General features: G+C 40.9%; 1 protein-coding gene across 1 annotated transcript in view; it reads left to right on the top strand.

The window, feature by feature from the left end:
- Positions 1 to 24,933, top strand: part of ANKFN1 (ankyrin repeat and fibronectin type III domain containing 1) — a 925,115-nt gene that overhangs the window by 726,673 nt on the left and 173,509 nt on the right. Inside the window, exon 9 of the mRNA XM_089692527.1 lies at positions 9,083 to 9,190. Within this exon, the coding sequence (XP_089548653.1) occupies positions 9,083 to 9,190 (108 nt within the window). The remainder of the gene's footprint in view (positions 1 to 9,082; positions 9,191 to 24,933) is intronic.

Raw genomic sequence — 24,933 nt, 5'->3', positions numbered from 1 at the left:
GCAAAGGGGGCAGTGCATGCTATAAATTCTGCAGGGTGCCCAAACTTTTGCAGACACCATTTTTTTTGTTTTCTGTTATTTTGAAAGTGTAAATGATGGAAATAAAATCTAACTTTTGTTGACATATTATAAGAATGTCTAATCTGTAATTTGATGCCTTTTGGAGATTTTTCCATCTTTCCTTGGCTTCTTTATGCACATTAATACAAATTTTTAGCTGGGGTGCCCAAACTTTCGATCCCCACTGTATACAAGGTGCACTGTGAATGAAGTAGGGGAGAGTAAAGGGAGTATAAACTACAAAATCCCTTCACTGTAAGAGACTCCCGTCACTGTAAGAGAGAGAGAGCAAGAAAGAGAGAAACGTTTAACCATAATAAACAAAGAAAAAAATAAAATAAATAATTAAAAATAAATATAGATAGATATAGATATATATATATATATATATATATATATATATATATAGTACATTAATAGTAATGACCTACTAAATTAAGTCAAAAAAATAGAAATGATAAACCCTTTATTAACAGACTACTTGAACTGGATTCATTGTAAAAATGTCCATTTTGCATTACTTAGTATGACACATGTTTGCATCACCAAATAACATTGTTATATTTATTTAAAAAAAAATTATCTTTTTTTTTGGTCATAAACCTGTAACTGTAGGTAACTTTAGACACATACATGACATGATCTCTTGCTATAAACTGCAATAAGCAGACAATCTATTGTACTCAATCAGTATCAAGGTACGAGGATGGACATACAGTAGCTGTATACAGATATTGTTGATCCTGCGAGAAATCCAGTCACCTGATCCTGTGGTATTAATTTTGATTGTTGCCAGTTCTTTCTGATCATTTCCCCTTATTAAGTGTTCTCGCATGGCAAGACCACTTACTGTTAGCTCACATATATATTCTTATTATAGCCAAATTTTTCACCCTAACTCCTCCCACAGTTTTTACACTACATAGACAGTAATATACGGAAATGTGCGGATTGTTCCCGATTGGTGTGCTATTACTTTGTGGAATGGTTCACAAAATATCAGCGTTTTTGTGGTGAAATTGGTCCCATAGGAATGAATGGCGGAATGTTCAAAACTAGAGTGGGAGCTGATAAAAGCTAGAGTGTGAGCTGAAAAATCAGGACATGATTTCTAAACTGCCACCACTCCCTCATTTTCAAGCCCACCTACACAAATCGTATATCAAAGCGTTCAGCTATCCCTGCTGCCACTAGAAATGTCCGCGGCTAAGCCATAGTCCTGAAAGTTTTCACAATATGACCATTTGTTTGTAACTCACGCCGCCCATCTCAAGCCACTCCACCCAGTTACTCCGCCCACTCCAGTTGTAGACTACTGGTGCAGGCAAGAGCACTTCACACAATTTCCCCAGAAATTGTAGCTTTTCTACTATTTAATAGTTATAAACTGTCCTAGGGTGACAGCGCTGCTCATACAGTAGAATGAGTGAGAGTTGTCACCTTTGGGCAGAAAGTGTGTTGCTGGCACACTCCCCAGGTGAAAATAAAGCAAAAAGAAGCCTGAAAAAGGAAATCAAATACAGCCATCACATCCAAGGACTGGTAACCTTCCATTATATTACATTTTTGTTCTTGGTTTCAGATACAATTTAACACACTAATGCACATTGATGTGAGAGTTTACAATGAGCTGATCGTTTTTATACTGCCATATAAAAAGAAAACGTGAAAAGGACGATTTAATATTTACAGATAGTCAGTCAGTGTTTTGTTGGGAGTCTGATTTCAGGGATGCAGTGAAATATTATATCTTCAGCGTCAACTATACTAAATTCCCCAAGGTGCTGCAGGAAATAAAAGAATACATTGTCAATTAAGATATGTCATAATGCACTCCTGTATTCCAACTTCTCCGATCTTGGCTTACATTATGTATTGTTACGACAGCCTTGTAAAATCTGTCTTTGTGGCCCCAAGGTAAACATTTACTTGGGAGGAAGGGCCGTGTTACATATTGACAATTGCTATGTACTTGTGTTCTGCATTTTCATTAGAGGTTGTCGTTCCTGCAGGCAAACCTCTACAGAACACCAAAGTTGACTGACAGGTCTAACACACCTGGAAGACAGGATAACGGATCTTTCATATATTTCGGTATTATTTTAAAAAAAAATTATAATAATCATAGTGATAAAAAAATGACGCTTCATATATTCCCAATTTGATTTTCTGGAGCTGGAAATTGCACAAAAAAAGAAAAAAAAAAGATTGCGGATTGATTTTTAACGCTTTGTTACCACAGATACTTATATCCAGAATGCTTTATCTGCCAGAAAATTTGTAATGGAGGTAAATTTGTGGTTTGGGCAAGCAGAAGAGACTAGTCACTCCTATCAGATTACAAACATTTGGTGCTCTTACCGGAGCTTGGTCCCAGACCACAGGCGATTTTTTTTTTGATTGCTAACAGCAATGTACTAAAGTACAATTAAAAAGAAAAAAAACTCAAGGGAATTCCACGAATGCGCAATGCTAGTAAATAAGCCTTTTAGTGTTGCATATATCGAATAATAATCAGTTCGGCTCAAAGCTATTTTTTTTTAATTATTCGCATACATGTAAAAATCTTAATTTTTGGCAATAAAATTACTTAAACCCCTAGAACATTACATTATATATTTTCTGAAAGCAGAGGCCCTGTAGAATAAAATGTATGCAAATGTTTATTAAATGCAAATTTTCAGGTAAAAATATAAAATTAATTTTAGTGCAAAATACACAATATAATACCCAAGTTTGGTTAAAATAGAAAAAAATGAGGTTACATCGAGTAAATAAATACCAAACATTCCATGTCGTAAAATTAAGTGCGCCCATGATATCGCCAAAAAATAAAGCCTTTACAGCTCATCAGTTTAGAGTTATCTAGCAGGTCTTGTGCTTGAATTGTTTTCACTCTGACGTTAGCAGCGATATGTCACACGTGCAGTTTATATACGGGTGTACACCCCAAGCTTGCATTTGCACAGGTGTATGGGGCAACGGGGGTTATGACAATTTTTTTTAATTTTTTTAAACTTTTTTCTGTAATTTTTAAATTTATTTTTACTTGATTGCTATCACAAGGGGTTAATAAACCCCTATGTGATTGCATTGGGCAGGTGACAGGTACTCTTTATGGAGACATTAGGGGTCTAATACACCTCAATGTCTCCCCTGCTCCTTCACACCATCTAACCAAGCACAGATCCGGTTGGTTAGATGTGTCCCTTGGCTGTACTGGCCAGTAAATAGTGCATCTGAAACCCAAAGTGACATGCTGCCTACTCTGTGAAAGTGACCAGCAGCTATGGAGCTGCAGCATCACTTTCACCTTTAGACCAGGAGAAAACCTACCCAAGCTGATGCAGCCATCAATTTGTGATTAAAGGTTCACTCTTTGGATGTACGTAGAACATGTAAAGAGCTCACCTGGTTAAAAGAGAAGTGTGGGATTTAAAAAACAAACATCCATACTCACCTGTGAGAGAACTGAGTGATCAAAGACCACTGATCGCTTGGCTCTCAGTCCTCAGTGAGCAGAGTACCGACAGTCACTGGCTCTTTGCTCTGCTCCTCCAAGCAGCACCAGGCAGAGGAGGCGGCTGGAGTGGCTGACTCAGGCTTTCAGCAGAGTGCTGAGAGGTTGATCCAGTTGCCAATCAGGCATTAGGGTGGATCCTGACATTAAAGTTGGGATCACTCTAGAGTATGGACTGGCTAAGTGATGTCAGCCCATAGCAGACCTTAGCCTGCTGTCAGTTGAATACAGGTCACAGAATTGCAGAACTAGGTGCATTCCTGTGATCCACAAGAGTAGTAATTTTGGCCTTATTTCTCCTTTAAGCAAACAGGCTAATGTTAATTTTAAACACATTTTTTATTTACTCCCCAGACGAAGCACTCAAAACCATGAAGTATTTTTTATTCTGGTAAAAATATGTAAGCTTGATACCTGTGCCAAGGGTCTGGTAAGCTTGTTCTCCTGTTTTCATCCATTCTGTAGGGCCTCCCTGCCTCTGTAGCTAAGATTGGAATTCTCTGATCACCAATTTCTCCATTGTAAACTTTACATGCACAATATGTTATATGTGCCCAGGGGCGGACTGACAACTCATGGGGCCCCCGGGCAATAGGGGATCATGGGGCCCCTGTGTCCTTGCCCAAACTCAAAAAAGCCTATGAAAAAGTTACCAGGGGCATCTCATGGGGTCCCCTACTGACCCCGGGCCCTCGGGCAGTGCCCGAGTTTCCAAATGTCTGTCCGCCCCTGTATGTGCCATATGCCATGGCTGTGCTAGTGTTCCATGTACAGATAAGTAGATTCTCCACCTGCTACCTATGTGTATTCCAAGCAGTACTGTCAGCATCTGTTAAATCGTGCTTAGATAAGATCAGTTCAGCTTGATGTTCACCTTCGAATTTCCTTTGTTCAGTCCTGCTGGGCTGAACAAAAGAAATCAATTTATTCTCTCATCCACACGTATGCCTAGTACACATGATGAAAAAATCGGACAGAAAATAAAACTCTTTCAGAGCAATCGTTCGATAATCTGATCATTAGTACACAGCTTTCAAGAGATGAATACGTCAGACTATCTTTAATTGTGTCAGTGGCAGGGGCGGACTGACCATTTGGAAACTCGGGTACTGCCCTTGGGCCCGGGGTCAGTAGGGGGCCCCATGAGATCCCCTGGTACCTTTTTCATAGGCTTTTTTGAGTTTGGGCAAGGACACAGGGGCCCCTATGATCTCCTATTGCCCGGGGGCCCCATGAGTTGTCAGTCCACTCCTGGTCAGTGGGGGGAATTATGCCCCATTGTTGGTATCCGTGGAAAAAAATTGTTCCCCAAGGGTTGGGTAAAAGTAGGTGAAGGACCACATCTGGCCCCCAGGCCGCAGTTTGGAGATCACTGGTTTAAATGAATGTTTAGTATGATGTGCCACATTCACTATTAAAACTCCTAAGCAGCTGCTAAAGCACTCTCAGCAATGTTTTTGTCTAAGAAAATTGGCCCTTGGCAACTTCAGTCGGGGAAAAAAAGAAAGAAATGGCCCTATCAGGTAGAGCTGAAAAAGTGCCAATTAAGAAAAAAACAATACCATATTAGAGGGTTTTCAGACAAGAGGAAACTCTTTTCAGGTATTCTTGAGGAAGACTGTTTAGAGACTTGCAGTCTGCAGCTCGTTAATTTACACCAAGGGCTATGGAAAGTGTAAGTCCTTATCTGAAACTGCCAATATCAAGACCACTCAAGTACACCTTCAAGCACAGCTTGATCCAGCTGAAGATCAATAGTCAATGTTTCCTGTAAAGGCTCAAAATCACTGAAAAATGCTTTACAAGCTATATGAACAATTATGTCACGGAACTAGTTCGTTACATGAGGCCAAATCTCTGTGTTCACCCAAAAAGCACAATTGTGCCTATTAGTAATATGTGCTTTTCTGTGGTTATTCAGTAAAAGAAGGGTGGTATTGGTATTCCAGCACGGAAGGCTATTTCTGTGGCCAGAACAATGAACGGTTCATTCTAATTGGTTTTGGGTTATTTATCGGTTTACTTTTTTTTAACACTACCATTTGTGTAAATATTTTGGTGCCTGTGGCTCATTATCCTGACCTGAAATTCAGTGGCTCCTAAAAAACCACAGCAGATGCTGTTGTACATAGTCCCTCTTTTTCACATCCTTTATTTGAAATAGACATGTACAGAACAAAAAAAATAGTTTTATTTCGATTTGTTACTAAAATAATTTTGGGGTCAATTTACTAAAGGTTATCGCATGCGAAAACACTGTCAGGTGACTGATTTGCATAAATTATCGAGTGAGGTAACAAAATGTCCAATTCACAAAAGAAAACTAACGATTCTGCGATATTTAACCAAAATTATTTAACTGTCAGGGGCGGACTGACCATTTGAAAACTCGGGCACTGGCCGAGGGCCCAGGGTCAGTAGGGGGCCCCATGAGATGCCCCTGGTACCTTTTTTCATAGGCTTTTTTGAGTTTGGGCAAGGACACAGGGGCTCTATGATCCCCTATTGCCCGGGGCCCCATGAGTTGTCAGTCCGCCCCTGTCAGAGACTGTCCTGTTTTTTTTCTAAGACCCCAGCAGAAGATATTGTAATTTTCCAATAATCCTGCCAGTGAAGTGAAAATGTGAAATGCCACAAAAAAAAATGATGCGGTAAGCCAATTCACAAGTACAACAGAAAGTAAAAAAAGATGCAATATTAATCTCTAGGATTTTGCTGGCGGTATCACATGCAGTGTTTTTTCAGATGCAGCAAAGGGGGGTCCCCCGTTAGGGGTCCGGTAATAAGGGGAACCCCATGCCAAAATGTAAAAAAAAATGGTGTGGGTTCCCCCCCAGATCCATACCAGACCCAAAATCCCTTATGATTGTGAGGGAACCCGCATGACATTTTTTTTTAATTTTGGTGTGGGGTTCCCCCAAAATCCATACAAGACCTAAGGACCTTTTTTTTAATTTTTAAAATTTTTTAGTATTTTTCATTATTTGTAATTGCTGGCATGTTTTGTTTACATTCAGCTGTCAGTGGACACCCGCTGACGGCTGATGAGTGATCCGTTGTTAAAGACGCTACGGCTGGCTTCTTTTAATCACTTGCCCCCCAGAGGATTTACCCCCCTCCCTGACCAGGCCATTTTTGCGATACGGTGCTGCGTTACTTCAGCTGACAATTGCACGGTCATGCAACGCTGCACCCAAATTAAATTTGTGTCCTTTGTTTTCCTAAAAATGGAGCACTCACATACTCTAAACATCATAAGAGCCTTGAGATAATATATAATCCACAGCCTTCAACCTCAGTACAGCGCTAGTCAAAAATGGCTCCGTTGCGCTGCTGTTCACATGGACTCCACTCACCGGACGTGACGTCACACAGCCTAGCCGAAACCGGAATTTGACGCAATTTGTGGATTTCACAAGGAAGGGATCACTGAGCACTACGTGGTGTAATTACCTTGTGTCTTCGGAGAAACGGGATATATATTTCCTTTTGGACTTTTTTCTTCTTTTCTGCACAAATTCTTTTTATTTGAGCACTTAATCACGGATTAGTTGGATTGTGGACTTCTTAATATTATTTTTTTTTTTTTTGCGCTGTTATTGATTCTATGTTAGTATTTCTCACTTAATTTTTTACAGATCTATTTTTCACACCGATTCACATTTATTGTCGTTATTAGAGATGAGCGAATCGAACATGGCGAAGTGGAATTCGTTTCGAAGATTAGGAAAAATTCGATTCGCGCCGAATCCGAAAATTAGCAAACTTCGGATGCACGAATCGAATTTTCCCAAAAATGGCGGCGACATGTGTGGCGACGGAGCGGGGATCTCTGGGAAGGCGCGCAGACAAGGCGCGCTGACCCATAATGCATTCATTCATGACATGTGATCGCATTAGCCAATCAGCAGCCAGCCAGCCAGCACTGTGTAATGGTGGAGCTATAAATCGCGGCCATCTTAGAATTCTCCATTAGCCTCCGGTCATTCAAGAGAGACAGACCTGTCTGTATTAGGGACAGAGTTAGGGCCACAGAGACTTTAGGGCCACAGAATCGTTACTCAGGGACACTATTTCGTTATTTCGTTAATCGTTACTCAGGGACTATTAGTCGTCTCCCCACGCTGCTGCTGGGGGGACTTTTTAACATAGGCCTCTGTATGGCCTTCAATTTTAGCTGCTTACGCTCCGCCACTCTGCCATGGGCCCCTGTACCGCCTCCTCATGCTGCTGCCAGGCCCGTAATCTTCCATGGGCCCCCGTACCGACTCCTCATGCTGCTGCCAGGCCCGTAATCTGCCATGGGCCCCTGTACCGCCTCCTCATGCTGCTGCCAGGTCCAGAGTGTGTCATGGGTCCCTGTACGGCCTCCCATTGCTGCTGTCTCCATCGCCACACTCTGCCATGTGCCACTTTCAGGTCTCCTCACACTGCTGGTGGGTTCCATTTTGTCATAGGGTGCTGTATGGCCTCCCATTGCTGCTGCCTCCACCGCCACACTGTGGCTCCACACTCTGGTTTTGGCCCCGTGACTGCCCAAATGAGTGAAGTGTGCGGTGATTCTAAGATCGACGGCACTCATCTGCATGTCATACTGACTGACAGTATTATTTCTCTTCCGCAGCAGACTCCAAGGGCATTTAAATTAAAGGTACAGTGTTCTGCACTAATATAAAGGCTCTCTGAAGCCTAGAAACACCCTTTTTATAAGTTAAATTCGCAGCGAATATATTCGCCTCGAATCGAATTTATTCCGCGAATTCGGCGAATCAGCCGAATCGAATTTTTTAATAATTCGCTCATCTCTAGTCGTTATATATACGCAGCGCGGGTGATTTATTGTATTTTATGGTACATGTTATACAATAAATATAGGTGTAATATTTTCTTAAAGTTGAACTTATTCTTTAATTTTCAGTTTTCAATTATTTTAGGTGGGAAGGCTCATCTATGAAATAATAATTTTTGCTCCCTTCTTTAGCTTTGCTTGATCCTTGCACTTGAGAGTCAGGGCCGTAGTCAGGGGCGGACTGACAATTTGGAAACTCGGGCACTGCCCGAGGGCCCGGGGTCAGTAGGGGGCCCCATGAGATGCCCCTGGTACCTTTTTCATAGGCTTTTTTGAGTTTGGGCAAGGACACAGGGGCCCCATGATCCCCTATTGCCCGGGGGCCCCATGAGTTGTCAGTCCGCCCCTGGCCGTAGTAGCTGTGAGAGTGTAAGGCCAGGCAGTAGACAGGGCAGCTATTGTCAGATGTCACGCTGAAGAGGCAGATGCAGATAAGATCGTCTATTCAGATTCATACATACTCCCATTTATGACTAGCTTTCTTTTCAGTTGATTATTGTAGATGATGACCCTGACAAATTATCCCTAGCAGAAAAAAGCTCTTGCTGAAAACAGCCTGTGTGCCAGCACCTTAAAATGAGTTCCTTCTGCATGTTCTTGCCAGTAATGCCAGCTTGACTCAGTAACCAACTTTGTCTGCGTTTGTTTAACAGACTGGAAAGACTACGACGGGCGAGAGTTCCGGCACAAGGGACAGATTGAAGCACTGGAGCGTCTCCTGCAGCAGGTCCGAGCTGTTCATCAACATTACAGCTGTCGAGGTAACAGTGAGAGAATGAAACCTTGCCAGACTTGGCCACTGACGTGTCTGAATTACCTGTCTCCTAAGAGTCCGTGCAATCTCTTTCATCAAGGAATCAGTGTCCCATGTATCAGCTCACAGCAGGGTGGCAGCCAAGCAAATCTTTCCAATTAGTTGCATGCGTAGCATCGTAATATTGTAGCAGTACAAGTAAGGAATATGCAGATGAGGCCTCCGGGAAGGTCAGATAATAGAATATGCAACATGCCATGTCGATTTGAAAAGTTCTTATAGGGCTCATGTACACGGGGCGTTTGGAAAACTCTTCTGAATGATGGAAACTGCTGGAAAACTGAGGTTAAAAAACATCAGTTTAGCGGCTTTTGCATACTGTGTTTATGCGCGTTTATGTGCGTTTGCGTTTAGAAGCGTTTTTAAAAGATAACCTCAGGAGACCTTCCCAAATGTCCAGAATGCACTGAAAAAACAGTAAAAAAAATTAACTATTTCAGACATTTTGAGAGAAATAGAGAGAGCAGAAGCAGAGAGAGCAGTATGTGTTGAGATGACCTGTATTTTCTGGTTGTATTCACTATGGATCCCATCGTGAGCATAATGCACGTTCTACCATTTTTTCCTTTGCGCAAAACCTTGAACTGACTGCGCTGGTGTACTAGGTCCATTTGAATACATGGAAAACACTTTGCATGCATTTCTGATGATGAAAAAAGGCTCTGAACAGCATTGGGAGCTGGAAGAGTAAAAAAAAAATTTCAGATGCAAATGCTTATAAACGCGATTTGCCGCATTTACAAGCGTTTTGCGTTTGAAACGCTGATAAAATCGACTGCCGAACGCAAGTTTTCTGCGTTCAAAAAAAAATGACTGTAAACTCAAATACCTGTAAATGACATAGTGTACATGGACACATTAGGAAAACATTAGGGAGAGTTTAGGGGCTGCTGAAAAAAATGCTGAACAGCTCCTGAGCATCAGTTTAGGAGCTGCAGTGTACATGAGCCCCTACTGACAAGTGCGAACTTTCTTCTCAAAGGGCCCAACGTTTTTTTTTCCTGATATATAACAAATTCAGGTCAATATCTTTTAGGTCACTTGAGTATTCCTTCAAAAGATTAAATCATTTTTCAGTCTAGGTCAGGGGCGGACTGACAACTCATGGGGCCACCGGGCAATAGGGGATCATGGGGCCCCTGTGTCCTTGCTCAAACTCAAAAAAGCCTATGAAAAAGGTACCAGGGGCATCTCATGGGGCCCCCTACTGACCCAGGGCCCTCGGGCAGTGCCCGAGTTTCCAAATGGTCAGTCCGCCCCTGGTCTAGGTGGCATAAGCGCTTGTATGTAGGAGTGAGCAAACTGATTTTCTGCAAGTGCAATTTTGGGAATATTTTGTTAAATGCCACCAACTGATCATTTTTAACTGAGCTAGCCGTAGTCGTGATATATACTGTGTTAGCCATCGATAATTGCAAACGTTTCTAGTGTAAGTCAAAGTAATAATACAAAAAACCCTGCACAAGGGATAATATATCCATTCATGTAGTTTTAATCACTTCAAAAACAGGGCACTTTTACCCCGTTCCTGCACAGGCCAAGTTGCAGCTTTCAGCGTTGTTGCACTTTGAATGACAATTGTACGGTCATGCGAACTGTACCCATTAAAAATGTTATCATTTTTTTCACACAAATAGAGCTTTTGTTTGGTGGTATTTAATCACCACTGAGGTTTTGTTTTTTATTTTTTGCTACATAAACAAAAAAAAAGAAACTTGAAAAAATGTGTTTTTCTTCTTTTCTTTAATATTTTGTAAATAAATAACTTTTCTTCGTAAATGTAGGTCAGATTGTATTCTGCTATTTTTTTGGATGAAAATAACCCAAATTAGTGTAATTTAGTCTGTTGGAAAGTTACAGATTCCACAAACTATGGTATATATATCTGACAATCGATCAATCCTGATGTACTGATGGCCATTTCATGTCTTGAGGCCCAAAAATGCCAGTACAAATACCTCCCAAATGACCCATATTTGAAAGTACAGTCCAAGGCATTTAGTAAGAGGCATGGCAAGTTTTTTTTGAAGTTGTAATTTTTTTGGAAAATTTAAAAATGTAAAAAATAATGTTCACATTTTTTTTTTCAACATATTGTCACCAGCCCAGTACAGCATAATCATATAACTGGTGTGGTGGTGATCAGGGACACAGGGGACAGTATGTTAAAAAAAAAAAATAAATACATTTTTCTTTTTTTTTTCTATTTTGTTCTTTTTTCAACATACTGTGACCAATGCAATAAAGTGTTACCACAGTACCATTGTACTACTCTGGGCAAGTGATCAGGTTTTTTTTTTTGGTTTTTTTTTTACATGTTATGATTGCTTATACCAATGATTTTAATTGATATTAGCAACCATTTTTACTGAATGAAACTGATTTATTCAGTGTCTTTTGTTGTGCTTAGCTGTGATTGGCCAAAGCTCATCACTTGATACAGATAGACTGTGATTGATCCTGTCTGTGACCAATCACAGCAAACAACACAATTGTATACAATAGATGGCATGAAAGGAAGCCATCCATTGTATACAGTTGTCATGTGATCTGCTATACAGTGATCACATGACACTGACAGTGGGCCAGTGTAGTGATCTCTGATCGGCTGTGTCCCAAGGACACAGCCGGTGACAGATCAGCTGCTGCGTGGTCCCACAGCTGTGTGAGTGTTGCCTTATGTGAGGACATTATATGAAGTCTTCTGAGAAAGAGGAGCATTCCACCCTACCGCAAATCTGCTATAGAGTGGTTGTATAGGCTTCAATATGCATGAAGGTAAAAAACCTGCGGTGTGCAGCAGTCCACCCAGCCCCATTAAAAATGATCTGAGCCCCATTTCAATCCAGCAATGTGCATGAGAGCAATGGCTCTCCTGGGTCTCTCCCTCCACACCTCAATTGTAGCCATTGGCTCCTGCTACTGTCAATCACAGCTAGTGAGCCAAGAGAGAGAGGAGGCAGCCAAGCTGTGTCTCTGTGCGTGAATGGACACACAGAGCAGTGGCTCAGGAGTGAGCCTGCTTGGGTGTCCTCATAGCAAGCTGCTTGCTCTGGGATCGCTTGGCAGGAGGGAGGGGCCAGGAGCATCATTGGGGGAGGAGGAGGATCAGGGATTCTCTGTACAAAGCCACTGCACAGAGCAGGTAAGTATAACATGTTATAAGAACTAAGAATGTAGATCATTAGCTCATCCAGTCATTTAAAGCATTGTAAAGGTATAATTATTTGTTTTCTTAAAATAATAAACATGTAATTCTTACTTGCTCTATGCAATAGTATTGCACAGAGTGGCCCTGAGCCTTCTCCTCTGGGGTCCCCTTCTCTTTTCTGAGTGGCCACATAGCAAGCCGTAAGTGCAATGGGGGCACTCATGTGGGTGTGCTCCTGAGCTGGGCTGTGTGCCTCCATAGAAATACACATTGCTTCTCTGCAAAACCCCCCTCGATCTCCTCACGGGATTTGATTGACAACAGCAGGAGCCAATGGTTCCTGCTGCTGTCTCTGTGTTTTGTGAGGGAGAAAAGACCAGCAATGCTGCAGATGGGCACAGCCCTGGATTGGAAGAGGAGCCAAGTAAGTATTTAGGAGGGGGCTGGGGCGAGCTGATTATGAAAGGTCTTTTTTTAAAGTAAACATGTTCCAAACATTTACAATAAACTGAGCATACTAGAAATAAGATATTTAAGCAGAGATTAAAATCCATATGTCTTAGAGATATAAGATATGGGCAGCTTCAGTTATGTTCCATTCTTGACCTTTCCTGTAAAAGTAAAGTGCGGCTCCTTCCCTATCTGCTACTTGCCTCTCGGGGGATCAGGAAGGATTTTTTTCCCCTTCAGGATCAAATTGGATCATGCTTTGCTGGGTTTTTTGGCTTCCTCTGGATCAACTGTGGGTATAGGATTTTTTTTTTTTAACTGGATGGACTTTTGTCTTTTTTCAGCTAGACTATTAGTTCTTTAATGGGCGATCAACTTCATTGATGGAAAGACTGGCTCAAGTAGTAGAAATAGATGGGGCCACACATGCCAATGCTTAGATTTGCATATAACTTCAGCTGTATATTTACTGTGTTTTCAATGGCAACATTCTCTTATGTATTTTTCTTTAAAGAGTCAGTTGATCACCCTGGTTTATTGACCATTTTACTTTTTTGTTTTATTTTTTTTTTTTTTTTAAGTGTACCACTAAATTGCTCTACAAATTTCTGTTTTGTTACATATTTAACATATTGGGGTTGATTTACTAAAACTGGAGAGTGCAAAATCTGGTGCAGCTCTGCATGGAAACCAATCAGCTTCTACCTTAAGCTTGTTCAATTAAGCTTTGACAAAAAAAAAGTAAAGCTGATTGGTTTCTATGAAATTTTGCACTCTCCAGTTCCAAATGTGAAGGTTCAGGGATGAAAAAATCTTGTCTAAAACACTGGATGAAAGTGCAAGGCTTTGGACAGAACCCAGACTTAGCTAGTGAGCCTCAAGCGCAACAGGAAAATGTGGTTTGTTTTCATAGAAGTAATAACTTTCCTTCAAAGTCATTTGTCTCTTACTGTATAAATGTGTAAATATTATTATGGAATTCTAGTTGGAATTAAAGCGGTACTTAAAAGTGGAGTTCTTTAAGCCCACCTGAAAATCAACTGGAATGTAATGACAGCCAAGATTCTACAAGACTGTGCAGTGGCTGATATTACTGACTACTGTTTCTTTTTTTCCTGTTTAAAACATCTGCTGTTTTAGTCGGTATATTATATAGGGGACTGACGTCATGGTCATTTTGGAAAGCGGTAAATATTTATGGTTAGTGACGGTCAAAAAAACGGGTTTGGGTGTCAGATAAGTCTGGTCACTTTGTCACTTTGTCACTTTGACTTCTCCAGGGTGTCACCCATCCTCTGGAACTCCCTGCCCCAACCCATCAGATTATCACCTACTCTCCTCTCCTTTAGGAGCACCCTGAAAACCCATCTCTTCAGGGAAGCATATCCCACCCCCTGCTAACTTGCCGACCTCCTCCATTCTTCCTAACACTCCATCCCCCACAGCTATCTCCTCCTGTACCACCATCCCCTCCCTCCTAGATTGTAAGCTCCAAAGAACAGGGCCCTCAATCCCCTCATGTTTTGCATTGTTATTGTTCTGTCACATGTTCTGTCCCCCTTTGTAATGTACAGCGCTGAGCGAACTATTGGTGCTTTATAAATACTGTATAATAATAATTTATCCATTACATGAGTGAGAGAATAGTTTACCTTTCCCCCCAAATTTTCCTTGCTGTGACAAACCTCACCTGATTTAATGCTGGCCATACAATATTTATTATCAAAATAATTGAATAGCGATACCTTCCCTTGTGATTGATTAAGACTCAATTTAGATTAGAATCGAGCAAACTGAGTTGAAATGTATCATTCGCTTTGCATAGACTGGCAGCACTGAGATGCTTTGGTTATGAGCTTGATCACATTTCGATCGATCGGAGTTTGCGTAGTAAAATAAGAAGTAAATTAAGATTGTATCTTCAAACTATTGATCGAAATCCACTTCCCTATGTGTTGCATATCCATCAGTTGGGTTGTCATCTACAGATAGAGAGAGATCAGAAAAGAAATTGTCCATTTTTTTTTCAAAGCATGTATGGCTACCATTATACTGAGCAATATTGGGGAGCATTGCCATAGTGAGAATCTGGATCTTTGAAGTGATCACCATTTGTGATATGGTGTGGTAACATTTTTGGTATGTGATGAAATCTATGTCCAAAAACAAGAGTGCATTGGACCTTAAAGTGTTACTAAACCCAAAACCGTAAAATCAGTCTCTATATGAAGTAAAGTATGCTTGTTATACTCTCGAATAGTGGGATCTTGTGAGTCAGATTCTGAGTCAACCAGCTTTATTAAATAAACCGTGTGTTTTGCTTGTCCTTGCGGATGTTTTTAAGAAAGCCCAGTCTTGTTATCCATAGGCTTTCAGTGCACTTCTGAGATGTCTGTGTTTTTTGTCTTTAGACTGTGTTTTTGTTGTTTCCATTTCTCTATACAGTATACTATATATATAAATGCGTACTTAGTGCTGTTCTTCTGATGTTGAAAGTATTGCACCCTTAAACCACTTCCGTCTGTTCAAACTGTGCCTATTTATGGTACTTAATAGAATAATACCGTTAAGTAGACATTTCACCTATATGAACTAAATAAGCAGGAAGCTGCCGGTTATTTTATAGAGGAAACTCCAGATTTGTGCCCAGTAAAATGGTTTAACATCACTAATTGTCCACTTTCTGGACATTTTACACTTCACACCTTCTTTAAGGAAAAATACTAAAGGGAAAGACTCCTACAGAATTGTTGAAACAACTGATGACATTTATCCAATATGTACTGCAAGCAGTTCCTAGGTTTTTCATACATTTAGGTATGGGTGAAGCAGAAATTCAAAGTATTTTTCTAAGGCACCACTAAAGAAATGAAAACAGAACATGGTCTTGCTATAAGCATGTAGATGTATGTTGCATTCCAGTGTATTCACTTTTCCTTGAAATCATGTGTACCCCACCCCTCCACTCTCATCCTTCAAATACGTTTCTGTAAAAAAAAGAACACAAGACTTTGTGTGAATGGAGATGGAGTGAAGATTTGTGGTGTGACCGGCGTCCTTCACTGCCATTAGCTGCTGCTCTCGTGCCCCCAATACTCAAGGATTCAATGGAGCCTGTAACAAGGTATGATTTTACTAATTTGCTGAGGCATCTCAAACACGACATATTACCTCTTTCCTACATAGCTGAAGCCTGGAGTTTAAGGCCTAGGGCTTTAAGTTTTTAAGCCAAAGACCACCAAGCAGATCAACAGTGACTACCCACATAGTTTTGCTCGGAACATCAAAATATAGCCCTTGCAATATGTTCAACTCTAAAAAAAAAAATATTAGTAAATGGGGGGATCTGCAACAGAATGAGGCAGTACAAGGCACTGTCTGTAAAAATTGGGGGTTGGCAATCTGTCGTTTGCCATCCACCTGTCGATCGTGAGTAGATGCCAGGTAGATCTTGCCACTACCTTGCCAACCCTTGGAACCTTTACAGGAGCAGGGGTGGCGTTGACTGAAACTGGCTTTTAGCTGCTGCAGGAGGAAATACATGAAATCGGTTCCAGGAAATGCCAACCCTCTTGTCCAGGCTCCTCTTCCTTGTGTTGGCCAAGCACAACCCCCCTCCCGTGTGCTCCTCTGTTCACCCCCTCCACACACCATCCGCCCCTCTCCCAGCGGCACTTCCAGCTTCCTCTCCTGCCAGAGGATGCCCCGCAGCAGTCGGCAGAAGAGGAAACTGGCAGTGCTGCAGGACATCCTTTCAGGCTGGAGAGCAAGGGAAGGGGCTGGAAAATGTCATTTACAGGGCCTTTCCTGAATGAACACAGTGAGTGATCAGTAATGGTCACTCACTGTGTTCAATCATAGCTGAAGCTTAGCAAACTGTGTTTACTACGCTTCAGTTTGTGGATGAACAGGGAGATTGAGCAGAGCTCTAGCTGTTCAATCAGTCTGTGCACCTTAGGTTGGAGAGATGGGGGTTGAGGACTGTGGCCTCAATCCCCTTTTCTATCTCAAAAGTACATTGGGTCAGTTTAAACACCTGATATTTCATCAAAGCCCCCCCAGGTCTGTTAAAAAATTTTTTTTAAAAATGCACTACTGACTCTGTCCACTGACCTTCTGACACCATCCACTGGCCTACCGACATTGTCCACACACTGTCCAATGCCCTACTGACACTGTCATATTCCTGTGAATGAATAAACTACATGTACGTCTGCCACCGCGGCAGACGACCTTGTAGTTTGAATGAACTGTGGGCTCGCTGATCAACTTGTAGTTTTATTCAAGCTGCCTACAGCTCTGAAAGTGACAGCCCATACAGAGGTACAAGCTATAGAGCTGTAGGCAGTGTATGCAGGAGCCTGACATTACACCCGTGATCTGCTAATTGCACTTTATATTTCCCCGGATCCCCAGACATGCCAGCAGCAGCAGCTTTGATATATGTCGGAACACAGCACTTGATCACAGGAGATCCTGCTACTGCAACCTCATACACATATGCCTGTTTGCTTCATTTCATTGTAAGTTGCCAATTGACTGTGCAATAAAGCCATTATTTTACTGCTACACGTAGTCTGGTGCCCCCCTATTTTTTGGGGGGGTTTTTTTGCACTTTGTACTTTGCAATCCTGTTTTAAAAAATAATAAATGCACATTTATCTGCAAACATATGTGCATTTTTTATTTTTTTATATAAAGGTAAACTTAGCCTTTAATGCATCCATTAAATAGAACACATTTATAATATAACCAGGAATATTTGATAGATTTAGCAAAGAATATAACTTCTTTTTTTTTATGAGAGGTGACCTTGTTGCTCAATTCCCAAGGTTCTGTAGCATTTGTGGGCTCCGGCTGTTTGAATGACTGGACTGTGATGACGTCACTCCCGTGTATGTGCATAGGAGTCACAGCCGTGGTGCACAGCTCTGAATTGTTGGCATACTCAGTACACTGTCCATTTAGAGCACCGGTGATGTTACTGGCTGCTTCAAGTGTGACTATTTCCTAAACCAGGGATCTCCAAACCTTCTAAGCAAAAGGGCCAGTTTACTGTCCTTCATGCTTTGGGGGGGCCAAACTGTGGCCATTGGGAGTAAATCACTTGCCATCATTGGTTTTAATGGGAGAAACAGTGCCCCATTGATGGTATCAGTGAGAGGCATAGTGCCCCATTGATGGAGTTAGTGGAAAGAATGATGCCCCAAGGGCCAGATACAGGCAAGCAAAGGGCCATGCCTGGCCCCTGAGCCACTGTTTGGCGACCACTGACCTAAACAGTGCACATTTAGGAGATATTCACTCCTTATTATAGGCTTACCTGTAGATACGAGTTAAAAAGTAGACTTTACCATCACTTTAACTTACTGTCATAGGCTGACGATGCCACACTGAAATCTAAAACAATAAACCTGCCCTGCCTGAGCTGTGAACTGCAAAACAACTCCCCCATAATATGGAGAAGAGGGGTGCTCTGTAGTCATAACACATTTCATGTTCTAGGGCACATGTAACAAACTAGGCCCGTCAGCCTAATCCTGCCCACTAGGCCATTGCATGTGGCCCTCACACCTCTCTGGCAGCTACAGTTCTCTCTGCTACCAACTGCTGAAACAAGGTTGAGGAGGGGAGGACAGAACTCCTCCACTAGATCCTGTGCTTCTTAGTGCAGCCACAGAGAGGTTTGTCTTCCCCCTCCCCTAATCTCCGCAGTCAGCAGCAGAGAGGAGAACAGAATTCCTCCTACAGATCATGTGCCTCTTTCTGCAGCTGCAGTACCCCCTTGTCCTCACCTCCCCTGGCCCCAGCATTCAGAAAACTCCGGCAGCTGACTCCAGCCCTCCTCTGGGCCTCCTCCAGACCCTGCACTTTCTGCTACCCAGCTCCACCCCCAGCTTCTTCCCAGTGATGTAGGGGAGGGTGAAGGACTCTTGACATTCGATGTAAGGGGGTTGGGGTGCTCTGGACCTCTAGTCTTACACATGTAACTGGCCCTTTGAGGGCAGCCATAATGGTAATGCGGCCTGCAATGAAATTGAGTTTGACTCCACTGCTCTACGGTGACAATGCTGCTGCTTCATTCTGCTAAGTTACTTAACTTTGTATTTTTGCTGCTGTAAGTTACATTTTCAGGAGTGGCAAACACTTTTACATCTGTTTTATTGCAACTAAAACAAATGTACCAACCAAATTATGTCTAGTGGAGTTTTTATTTTAATGTTAGGTACATGTATGTTTAAAAATTATTTTAAGGTTTGTCATTTCTTACAGTATAGAAAGAGAAACTTGTATAATTTGTATTTTATCAGTATCATAAAATTCCATTTTGCTATAAACCTCTACATGTAGTGTTTGTTTAGCAATTTAAGGCCTATTTGCTTATGTGTAAATGTGGTCTGACCACCTTTTAAATTATTTCCAAATTTGTTATCTAGGGAGGGCCTGCTCTAAGTAGTGCTAGTTAAACATGCCATTAAGGGAATGGCTGCGTAAAAAAAAAAAAAAAAAAAAAAAAGTCGTGCTTCAAGACAGAAAAAAGGGAAATGGTTTTATTTTGTGGTTAGGAGAAATAATTTGCTATAAGTTTAAAGAATTTCAAATATTGCATATTTTTTTTTCACCAGTTGTTTATAAATCACATTTGAAGTTAATTAAGATGAATCTTGGACTGGACGAGGTGGGAAAATAATTAAACATACAGAAAAAAATGTTCTTTGAAACGGAATGTGGTTTATTTGTATTTCCGACCAAATTATGGCTGTGGGAGAGAATTAGTTGAGACATAATTCTTGGATAAACTGTGTCTTATCCTAAATGCTCAGTATTAGTTTTCAGGCGGCTGAAAGACATTCTTCAACTTTCAGCTGATACTTTGATGGGGAAAGAATAAAGTTTGACTGTTAAAGCTCTTTGGAGCCAGCGTTATCATGAACAGACGTCCAACAAAAAAAAGAGAATTAATAGAGAATTTAGCACTGCCATTGAGGTATGTGTGTAAAGTTATTAAATAAAAAAAACAAACAAACATGTTTTAACGTATTCACATTGATTCCACATAACTTTGATGTGGATATTTTCCGTTTAGTTGTCTGTTATTAAGAAGCAGTCCATAGTGACCTAATGTTAAGGAAGCACTATAAAAAAACTTTTTTTATCCTGTTTGGTCCAATAACAACAGCCTTTTAACCATAATTTTAATAGATCACATGCCTTTATTGGGGTGTCTGAAAGCATGTAGAAAAGAAAATGTGCTGAGGGCGGGAGGTTGAGACAGTGGGGTTAATTTACTAAATAGACTGTGCAGAGCTTAGTAAATGAGCAAAAGCTCTGCTGACTTCAATCATCCAATTTTGTGCATTTTTTTTGTTTGTTTTTTTTTTAAATTCTCCTTGCACATGATTGGTTATTCTTTGCAAAGTGAAGCTTTACCTCATTTACTAAGCTCTGGAGCAACTGTACTTTTCAAAGTGCACAGTCTCTTTGCCTCTAGTAAATCAACCCATGTGTATTTTTGGATTTTAAACAGTATAGGCACTTATTTTTAATAGAGAGAAAACAGGTGGCACACACCTAGTGCATTATCCAAGGTTTAATGTAGGAGTGAAAGAATAGTAAAAACATACTCACAGACGAAGCGTGTATCTAAAAAGCATAGAAAAATGACAATGGCCACAACGGCAGGCAAGGTGTTCTCAATGTCAGTGCGGTCATATGGTTGACGCGTTTCGGGGACGAATCCCTTTCCTCAGAGCTGATGACCAACCTCTGGTGATCAGCTTCATCCCCGAAACGCGTCAGCCATTTGACCGCACTGACAGTGAGAACACCTTGCCCGCCGTTGTGTCCATTGTCATTTTTCTATGCTTTTTAGATACATGCTTCGTCTGTGAGTATGTTTTTATTATTCTTTCACTCCTACAATAAACCTTGGATAATGCACTAGGTGTGTGCGCCACCTGTTTTCTCTCTATCCAGTGGCTGATTTCCCCGTCTGAGGGCTGCACCCCTGAAGCATTTGCTTTGGTTGTCGCTGTCCTGGTACCCTTGGCTTCCCTTTTGGCTGTGCATATCCTGAGGCACTGGAGAGTACATACGATATCCGGTTCACTTATTTTTAATGTTTTACATTAAAAGTGATCTAGCAGGACTTAATTTTCTAACAAAAGTTCCACTTTAATGATGGAGGACTTCTCAACACAACTGCCCCTTTATAGATTTGAATGCTGATTTAAACAAGAATTCAGATTTTTGTAGATTTTTTTTGAGTGGGGGAGAATTCCGGCCATCGATAATAAACATATTTGAATATGAATACTTTTTAATCTAGAAACAAACCGCATGAATTACAGGCATCTTAATTGAATTTAATATAAACAAAACTTTTGTCAATTGACATTAAGTATGCAGTTCTTAAAAGCTAAACTGCAGAGGAAATTCTTTGCACACTAATAAGCTTTTATTTAATTATGAAGTAATTATAAAAAAAATGCATTACTGAGAGCTCTTAATAAAATAAGTTGCTGCATCTTATTAAATGGTTCCGAGTAGTAGAAGGCTCAAAGACGAATTGATTTGGCAAGGGGCTCACAAAACATTCCTAGGGAGTTTGGAAATGATTTGTTTTTGCTGTGGAACCTTGCAAAATGGCTACTTTAAAGTGGTAGTAAACCTTGGCTGTTGGAAAAAAAAAAGGAATGGCATAGTATGCATGACGCACTAGCACATTATGAAATATTTACCTTAGAATGAATGCCTTCGTCGGTGCTCTGTCAACACTGATGGGACTTCCATCTTCCCCTTCCAGGTTCGCTGACTCAGGTCCTTTGAATGACTGAGCCACAATGACGTCACTCCTTCGCATGTGCACGGGAGTCATGGTTTACGGCACAGAGCTCTGAAGGGGTGGCACAGGTATGCCGGCCCTTCAGAGTGCACGTGTCGGTGACGTCACCGGCTGCATCCAGTGTGAATATCTTCTAAATACCACAAGTTTCGGAGATATTCATTTTACCTACAGGTAAGATGTATTATACAAGTTCTAAAGTGGACTTTACTACTGCTTTAACCTCGCCTGCCTTTTCAGTAGGCATCTACTTGTTTGCCTATGAAATAAACAAGACGTCTAGAGGCATTCGATTTTCAGCACCACCCAAAAGGTGAAGTTCTGTTTTAAGGCTTCCTCCCCTCTCTCTCTTCCCCAAATTACATTTTTTTGGGGGGTGGGGGAGGTAAATTATTTTGACATGTACCCGCTCCCTTTTCTCCTCTGACCACCTAGGTGATGATCGGAAGTGGATGTTCTCCTCTCTCCCCGCAGTCTTCTGGGACACGTGACAGGTCCCAGAAGGCAACAGGACCATTTTCAAAGCGCAGCGTAGCGGGCACCCGTCTGTGAATCCACAAGCTGTCACCGTTGAGATGCTAGCACTGGGGACATAAGATGCAGGGAAGGGATGGCTCAGGTGAGCACATGGGACAGGTAAGTGTCTGTTTATTAAAAGTCAGCAGCTATAGTTTTTGTAGCTGCTGACCTTTAATGAACATAAAAATGGCTAAAGTTCCACTTTAAGGAATAAGTTCACTTTTCAAATAAAGTGATAACATGACCTCCTTTGCTGTTTACTATCTGCAAATAATACTGAAAGTTGGGGGCTTGTCTTTCTGTTTCTGAATTAACCACAGACTGAGTTTACTGGTACAGCAGAGCTCAGATTGAGAGAGGGGGAGAAGTAGAAAAAACAGCCAGTCAGTTGTGCTACAGAGCAAGAAGCATGCTAATAGAAGGAGAGAGCAGAGTCACAGATAATTTAATCTGTTTCCTGCTTCTTCTTTCACTGTGCAGTCACAGCCAAAGGGTGGAACAGACCTCCAAGTGTTATGTAATTGCAGCAAAGAAAAAACAGGTCTTCAAGCTTGCCAGACAGGGCTGTACTCTATGCAGAAACATGTAATATCTAGGACTGCATGGACAGGAATATAAATGCTTTAACAGGTAAAGCAGCTCTCATGTACAGTACATGTTTCATCTGTGTATCTACAGTATCTGTTTGCCTGGAGTTCAGATTTAAATGTTTTGTTAGTTGAGGGAACTTCTATTCAAGTATCGTGCCTAGTAAACTCCGTTTTGAGGATAGGAGTTGAGCAAACCCATTTCTGTACTACAACCAGCATTTCATGAGCATAGGAGTTGAGGAAACCCATTTCTGTACTACAACCAGCATTTCATGAGCATATGACTTGAGGAAACCCATTTCTGTACTACAACCAGCATTTCATGAGCATATGACTTGAGGAAACCCATTTCTGTACTACAACCAGCATTTCATGAGCAATGTCGTGATTTTATATTTTTTTTCATGGTAACGTGCGGTCTTGACACAGTCTACTGAGGTCATGTACTGATAAGTCAACGTTGTCTTCGAAGCTCTTTCATGTAGCAAAATAACTTAATTATTCTTAAGAACTGCATATGAGAAGATGGATGAATATAAACATTAATATAAATGGTCTGATAAATTGTGCTGTCAGGCACGACTTGGTCTGCTATTATTAAGACAGAAACAATAGTTCTAAAGAAAATATGAAACGTTACTTAATGCCTAAATCTGGGATATTTGAACTGGGGGAACGAAGTAAATGCGCAATATTTGAAGAAAGAAAATAGACTTTTATAAAATAGTTGGGAATGAAAATAATTGAAACCATCCCATGTCTGTACAGGCTAGATCCACCATGGCTTCTTGGATGTAGCATTTTATGACTAAATCATCCAGGGACATTCTTGTTTTCATATGTTTAATCTTCTGGAAAAATGTAAATGCCTATGGAAACAAGGTTGTTTTTTTTTTTCTATCTTTTTAATACCAGAGAATCGTAACGTGATTAAAGTACCATTATAGACATTTTTGACAGCATACTGAAAAGCATAATGTATACATTATTTTCTTAAAGGGGCATTCCAATATTTGCCTTTCTTTGTACAAGATTCCAATTTTGAAGTATTTAGCAATGATTTTTCTTCAGTCACTAAGTCAATGAACTCCTGTGGATACTACCTGATCTTTATTTTTTATTTTTTACTTGTTTTCTGGGGAGAAATACAAAGAGAGAACCTGTGAAATTGCATGATCCAATCCACTTTTAATATGTTCAAAAGTAGTGTTTTAGCTTGATCCAATGTCCAGTACCCTACAATAATAAGTGAGAAGGAAAGGAGACCCTTACATCCAATGAGATTGGAATAAAAAGTGACACCTCAGAGTTCCTAGTGACAACACAAAGTGTGTGGGAGCTCTTACCAGAGCTGTTGAGCTTTCAAATTAATGAAAAGCCAGCAGCACTTTAGGGGTAATCCCAAACCAATCTCAGATGGATGATATACAGTATCAGTGTTCAAACTTGCGTTTCCACTCCAACTTTGCTTCCCACCAAATAAAAATAAAGTAAAATATAAATACTAATAGTGCAGAATGTTCATATGTAAAAATGTATTAGAAAATATATTGCACTTACAGTATATTAAAATCAAAAAAGCCTTCATAAACAGACCTGGAGCTGCCATGTTCCCAATGCAAAGTAACGCTCGTTCCAGCTGGAGGCCACTTAGTGTGATGGCGTTACATTAGGCTCCACTCAGCGCGTTTCACCATACATTTGGTGTCATCAGGGACGTGGCCTAACGGCAGCCACCACACTCAATTTATGCAGCCTAATGTGATGTCAACATGCCAAGCAGCCGCTGGCCGGAATGAGTGTTACTCTGCATTGCGAGCATTACAGCACTGGGACTGTTTATGATGCCTTTTTGTATTTTAATATACTGTAAGTGCAATATATTTTCTAATACATTTTTACATATGAACATTCTGCACTATTAGTATTTATATTTTACATGCCTTCATTGGTGGGAAGCGAAGTTGGAGTAGAACCGCCAGGTTGAACACTGATATGTCATCAATCAGAGATTGGTTTGGGGTTAACCCCTAAAGTGCCGCTGGCTTTTCATTAATTTGAAAAGCCAACAGCTCTGGTAAGAGCTCCCACACACTTTTTGTTGTCACCAGAAGCTCTTGAGGTGTCACTTCTTA

The sequence above is a fragment of the Staurois parvus genome, unplaced genomic scaffold, assembly GCF_062004578.1.
Source record: "Staurois parvus isolate SC_StPar_1 unplaced genomic scaffold, SC_StPar_1.0 ptg000592l, whole genome shotgun sequence".
Taxonomy (NCBI): Eukaryota; Metazoa; Chordata; class Amphibia; order Anura; family Ranidae; genus Staurois; species Staurois parvus.
Note: the sequence above shows the minus strand (reverse complement) of the source record. Positions and strands in the feature narration are given on the sequence as shown.